Source organism: Nicotiana attenuata, unplaced genomic scaffold (genome assembly GCF_001879085.1).
Source record: "Nicotiana attenuata strain UT unplaced genomic scaffold, NIATTr2, whole genome shotgun sequence".
Lineage (NCBI taxonomy): Eukaryota > Viridiplantae > Streptophyta > Magnoliopsida > Solanales > Solanaceae > Nicotiana > Nicotiana attenuata.
The window spans coordinates 18,957-25,788 of NW_017675144.1; the positions used below are offsets into that span (position 1 = coordinate 18,957).

A 6,832-nucleotide genomic window follows, 5' to 3' on the forward strand; every position below is an offset into this window, starting at 1 on the left:
TAGGTGGTGGTGGGTGGGTGGGTGGGTGGGTGGGGTGGGGTGGGGGTAGGGGGGAGGGAGGGAGAGAGAGAGAGAGAGAGAGAGAGAGAGATGGACACAAATATTTACTCCATGGACTTGAGCTCTGCTTACAATACATTCTTTTCAAGTGGGAGTTCAGCATTTTCAAAGATCACAACTTAAATAAATTTACTCCTACCCTTTTGCCAGTCATCCAATGACAAATAGGGGGGTGGACAAAATATATTCATAGCTAGAGGAGAAAAGAAAAAGAATGGTAGAAACAGATAATTGCCAATCCAATACTAAGTTTTGCCATTTGGTTTCGGTGAATTCTGAGGAAACTGATGATGGTATGGAGAAGCATGAGAACCATTTGGAATTGAAAGACTTCTAGGATGTTGTTGTCCATTCCTCCCGAACGATCCTTGTGTTCTAACGCCGTTTCTGGTACTTGGACTTGATCCAACTCGGTCTGCTTGCATTGTCTGAAAATAGTAGGATGAGCTGGCCATGTCTTTAAGATTTGGCAACGGCTTCAAAGCTTCAACTACTTCACTCATCATAGGTCTCGCTTTGGGATCACGGCTAAGGCAGCGAGCAGCCAACTGCGCGGCTTTCTGAGCACCTTTTATAGAAAAATGTCCTTCAAGTCTAGGATCTACCAATCTGTAAAACCTTCTTCTTTCACCTAGATGAGGCCGCGCCCACTCAACAAGGTTGTGTTCCCCATTTGGCCGGTTCTTGTCCATTGATCTCCTACCTGTTATCATTTCAAGTAGAACTACACCAAAACTGTAGACGTCACTCTTTGACGTAAGATGTCCTGAGACAAATGAGCGGGACAAATTATAATCAGTAAACAAATATCAAACAAACCGAAAATTCTTCATCTGTGATTCAGCTCATCGAGCTGTACAGAAAGGTATTCAAAATCAAGAAGAACCAGTATAAAAAAATTGTTGTTTCGAGCAGAACAGCATCCAACTAGTTTAGACTTGAGGTGACACATGAAAATTGATGAAGTCGAGTCAACCATATGGGTAATTATTGTGTGAAATATGAGAGCAACCAAGATGTCAGTCGTACCTGTCATCACGTACTCAGGAGCTGCATAACCATATGTTCCCATGACACGAGTGGAAACATGTGTCTTGTCACCCTCAGGACCATCTTTCGCGAGGCCAAAATCAGAAAGTTTGGCATTGTAATCCTGACAGAGAGAGAGAGGGAGGGAGGGAGAGAGGGAGAGAGAGAGAGAGAGAGAGTCCATAATTAGAAAAGTTACAGGGGAAAGCTCTTTTCTTTTTCCAATATATTCAAAGTTCAAACATACCGCATCTAGCAGAATGTTGGATGTTTTGAAATCACGGTATATTACTGGTCTTTCTGCTTCCTCATGAAGAAAAGCAAGACCTTTTGCAGCACCCAGAGCTATTTTCATGCGGATAGACCAAGGAAGAGGCATGGATCCTGCACATATATTCTTTATTAGCAGAGAATATGATGAACATAAAGATTTTCTGCAGAACGTACAATATATTAACATAAAGATTTGAACTAAAATTTCACAAGACTAGTGCGCACTATCACTACACTTCATTCAGACTGCAAAAAAGTAAATTATAAAAGCCTGAATCTTTTGGTTATTTCAACAAGCATGCTTCAAACAACAACCAGGAAATATAAGTATGATATCATTTATCTTCCCATGAAACACCCCCTAACCCACAACCCCCAACCCCACCCCAACAATTTCACTTTTTTCTGTCCAGCCCAAATAAATTGATGGCTACTAATGGCTGAACCACCCTCCATCTATCAAAAGCTCCTGCATTGCATCTCAAAGAGAAAGGTATTCAGATTCCTAGTATCTGACAATGATCAAGACTTTTAGCAAGTTCATAGGAAGTTGAACACCAAGTCAAATGCTAAATCTTGTGTAACTACTAATGTTACATTAAGAAAGAGAACCCAAGTCCAGATACCCAGTTTTAGTTGTCTGGCACGTAGCAAAACATTACCGATGCCATCACCACTTAGTTTTCCTAGCGTTTTGGGCTAGGCCAAGCCTATTTGATCAAGATGTTCGACTCTGTTATCTTTTCTTTCTTCAATTGCTATGTTTCCCATTGGGATCATAAATTTCTTGAATTAAACATCACCCCTCATAAAAACCTTTCACAAAGTACAAGATCTCATTTTTTTTCCTTGATCCCAGTTGGTAAACATCTCCTCCTTCCTCTTTTCTTCCTATCTGTAGCTGGAGCTGCCTTGCCCCTTTTTCTCCCTCCTTCCCTCGCTCATCCACATCATAGGTCACGGCCTCCACCATCAACCACAACGTCTAAGCTCAATCCTATCTTTTAAATTAGTTTGTCAACTTGACTTGTCGGCATTAACAAGAATCAACAGCAACAAAGTGTAATTCTTAGTAAATGATTTTTCTACCATTTTATAGGACCAAACACTTTTTAAAAAAACAAGAAAAATCTTCAATCAAACTTCTATGTCTTACCAAATCAACCTAGACATGTTTTTCTTCCTGTCTTGAAAGTTGAAACAGTGGTATTTAAGCCTATCAAAATGAGATGTAGGACTACCAGAACTAATAAGTTTCTAGAATCAAATAACAAAAGCAGACTATAAAGTTTCCTCAAATCATTTCTTGGTCCTATAGGTCCTTGAGCTCCCCATGGCTTTGATTTGGGAGTTGGGACTAAAATGTGCAAGAAAATCTGACTACCAAACTAATTCAATCCTCACTTTTATAGACAATCCAGCATCAGTTCAGTCACGGAATAGAAAACATGTAATGATCTGAATCCGACATCAATAGTCGCACTGCTAATGTGGAAAACCCCATATATCATTTGGATTTCAAAATTTACAAGGCTTTATTGCATTATATTTTAAGAAATTTTCTATTAGAAAGAAATAAATTTGTCATATCCTATATTCATGGATAGCTCCAGAGCTTAAAGAGAATTCAAGTTCTATTCCGAAGCAGAGACCTTTGGAATTAAAGCAATTCTCACAAACAATGCCAACATTATGCACGTTAATAGTTGGTGTTTTGGCATATCCTTCCAAGATTAACTAGTGCATTCACAAGAATTATTCAGTAACATGTATTACGGACAACACATCTTTCAGGTAGTAATATGGAAAACACATCTTTTAAGAAGATCCATTTTCCTGCATATTAATCACTATCAAATATTTTCAAGAACACAAATATTAAGCTTAGTTACGTACTCCTGAACAGATGGTTTTCCAAACTTCCTCGAGGCATAAATTCGTAAACTAATAGCCTCTGATCATCTTCAATACAATAACCGATCAGTTTGACCAAATTAGGATGAACGAGATCACCAAGGAAATTTACTTCTGCCTGCAAAATGCGATAACATTTAATACAAAACCAAAATTGAAAAGAAGAAAAAGACAAATACAGAACTAAGGATTTTATAAATAAATGAAGAGAGCAGCAAACCAGCCATTCTTTGTGACCCTGAAGTCCATCATGATTTAGTGTTTTCACAGCAACAGTAAGCCCTGTCCCTGGTTTAACTGGTGCTGTCCCATTCTCTTCAATCCACCCCTTGAAGACGCAACCAAAACCCCCTTCACCAAGAAGGGATTCTGGTCTAAAGTTTCTTGTTGCCATCTTCAGATCGTTAAATGCAAACTTTCGAAGCCGAGAAGAAACTTTAAGTTCCTCTTCAAGTTTGGAGGTGGATGAATTACTTTCAGCATTACTAGTAGTTGTAGATGAAATAATTGGAGCAACAGGTTGATCTCTGCTTGTGTCATTCGTAGATTTACTCTCTGCAAACAACGATGCAAGAAGTTAGGATATAGGCAGATTTATTCTTTTAAATAGAAAGATAAGAAGTTAAAGCGTGTAATTTTTGCCTACAATAAAGGGTTTAAACAATTAATAAGAGCTACAAGTGTACAAGTAGTCCAACAAAAAATAAGTTCCCGAGGTTATCAGTTATTTATCGATACGTTATCATAATGTCAAGAGATCTCTGACTTCAACTGCATACTGATAATTCATGTGATAAGAAAATGGACATTAGACCTAACTCACAGCAAAAGCTAGCTCATAAGGTGAGTATTATCCAAAACCATAAGTTATTTTGTCGAAGACCTTAAAAAGAGATAACAACTCATTCCCTCAAAAAACCCACCCTTATGCCAAGAACTGAGCATTTGAAGCACGGACATAACATGGGCGCACGGCATTGGAAAACACAACAATAGTAATGAGTGTGGTATTAATGTAATGAAAAGAAAATGGACGCTGAACCTAACTCAACCCAAAAAAAATTAGCTCATAAGGTGAAAATTATAAGAAGACAACTGTTCATTCCCTTAACCAATGTGGAATACTCTGACACAATGAAACAAATTTGCTTTTTTTCATAGATGCTAGGAGTGCTCTGATTTGCATTATTGAAACAAGCTACATAAACAGAGAAGATATTAACTTCTATTGCAACCAAAATAGTCCTCATACTGTGGGCTAGTTCTAGCAATCACTAACTTCTCTCACTCGGTATAATTTTACAACTAGACTTGGCAAGACTCACATGAACACCAAAAGGCAAGAACCCAAAGATTGATACAATTAAGGGTTTTAAAGAAACAATTCAGGGTTTTAAAGAAGAAGGATTCAGATGAAGTGAAAAGACAAGAACCCAAAGACTAAGACAAGAGGGGTGCTAATGAACCCTGAAATCAGTTGTAAGTTCTCTCATTCATCAGATAATTGCTGCCAATGCTAGAAAGTTATATTCACAAAGAATAAGGATGGGACACTATATAAAAGAACCCGGTATTGTTTCCTTTCTTCCCACAGGTAGGTGACTACAAATTAAGTAGCTCTTTCAGTTTCACATTATACAAGCTAATTTCTGGCTATTGAATTACACCCTCCACACGCAAACATGAAAGTAAAGAATACCCAACCACATGACAAGTATAAGCGGCTTAGTTGCAATAGCATTTTAATACAAATATGAAAATTATCACCCTAACAACAAATGTGCCTTTGCAACGGAAGGTTTAAAAGATGTTCCTTTATTATACTCTAGAAAGGCCTCTAGCAATTTTTCAAATTCCGCGGTCCATCTTGAAATTCTTTAGATTGGTCCCTTTATAAACCTATTGAGTTAACATCATCAACTACTACCAGTACAAGTAATATGAGCAAGCCAACTTTCCACCTCTATTAATTTACCAACTAGTGATTGCATAACAATTGACCAAACTCAAGGCATTTCACTAGATAAAAGCATGAGACTAACACTTCAATAACCAAAAGACATGCTCTTGGTTCTAAGACAACTTTCCTCAAAGAATCAAAGAAAAGAAGGGCAATTAGAATTTCAACAACAACCCAGTACAATCCCACAAGTCGGGTCTGGGAAGGTTAGTGCGTACGCAGACCTTAGACCCTCGGCTCAAGAAGACGAAAAGAGACAATAGAACAATAACAATTAGAATTTCAAATCATTAAATTTTTCATGCAACTTTCTACAGAGTGAGTAAAAGTGTTACCACAGTTGGTGCTGCTGATGCCACTGATGGAGCTATCAACTTTAGATCTTGAAGAAATACAGCTACCAATAAACCACAACTTAGTCCAACATCCAGTAGTTTCCTCTTCAGCAACTTCTTTATTCTTCTTCTTCCCCTTTGATTTCCCTACATCCCAAGACTCCCCTTTTACACCATCATCACTACCTAATCCCATATTTTTCAATCCCTAAAATCAAACTCAGATATCATTAAAACCAAACCAAGACACCAACTTTCAACCCCACCTCCCTCATCCACCCCCTCAGCCTTAATAAAAATGTCAACTTTTCTCTAACCTATACCCTAAAATCTCCAAAATCCCTAAAAATAAAACAAATAACTAAAAACCCAGTTCCCTAAATCACCCAAAAAGTAAATACACCAAACCCAGAAGGCAAAAAAAATTCCAAAAATCCCTCCTTTTTCAGACCCAAATTTCCAAGAAACTCAGAAGAAGAGAGAAAAGTAAAAAACAGATGAAATAGCTCAAACCCAGCTGAAAAAATCAAGCAAATATGAGATTAAAAATCTACAAAAGAACTAACTTTGATTCAGATCACATGCCCTTATTCTTGACCTTTACAAAGTAGAGAAGCTGTTGCACCAAATACTGTGCAAAGCAAAGCTGGAATCAGATAATAATCCCACTTCAAAAAAGTGCAAACCCCAAAAATGTCTGCTCCCTTAAAGATATTGAAATCTCAACAAAAGACTCAAATATGCTGAGTGCTGACCAGTTCTTGGCTTCTCAATAGGAAAAAGTAAAAAAGGAAAAAGAAATGATATTTTATATATTTCACCACAGTATATTTTATTTCTAATGCGGAATATATGTTTTGGTATGGTATTATAATAGGAGTATATAATAAAGTGTTAATAGTAGCACTTTTGGTCCTTCAGTTATTAATAAATTTTGATTTTAATCCTTATGAATATCTGAGGAAGTACGTTTAACTTTTAATTAATTAAAACAAGCATTTTTAATCTCTTTACTTTTGAATATTTATAAATTTATATAATTATCAACTATTCTATCGTTTAATTACCCTTGTGTTATATTGAGCTTGTATAATTACTTTATTTTTGGGAATACTATAATTTTAGAAATATTCAAATACAATTTATTTATGTCGTCCCAGTGCCAATTGTATTAGTCTTATAATCTTTTTTTTTTTGTAAAGTTATATTCCTACATGTTATTTCTTTTGCTTCAGTTATTTTATTATATTGTTGTTATTAT

The 6,832-nt window shown here is 36.6% G+C and overlaps 1 protein-coding gene across 1 annotated transcript; it reads right to left on the reverse strand.

The window, feature by feature from the left end:
* Window positions 1-91: 91 nt before the first annotated feature.
* LOC109219734 (probable receptor-like protein kinase At5g15080) lies at window positions 92-6,386 on the reverse strand. The gene is made up of 6 exons (XM_019384205.1): window positions 5,572-6,386; window positions 3,497-3,831; window positions 3,259-3,394; window positions 1,337-1,473; window positions 1,090-1,213; window positions 92-826 (listed from the first exon to the last, which is right to left on the reverse strand). The coding sequence occupies exons 1-6, from the start codon at window positions 5,765-5,767 to the stop codon at window positions 306-308; spliced, it is 1,449 nt and encodes a 482-aa protein (XP_019239750.1). The 5' UTR covers window positions 5,768-6,386; the 3' UTR covers window positions 92-305.
* Window positions 6,387-6,832: the final 446 nt, after the last annotated feature.

Bases quoted from the DNA above. Each gene is read 5' to 3' on its own strand.
- LOC109219734 (XM_019384205.1), bottom strand. From the start codon at position 5,767: ATGGGATTAGGTAGTGATGATGGTGTAAAAGGGGAGTCTTGGGATGTA. The intron at 3,395-3,496 runs GTTTGCTGCTCT...CGCATTTTGCAG, and splicing joins AGGGTCACAAAGAATGGCTG to GCAGAAGTAAATTTCCTTGG. The intron at 827-1,089 runs GTACGACTGACA...CATTTGTCTCAG, and splicing joins TCCTGAGTACGTGATGACAG to GACATCTTACGTCAAAGAGT.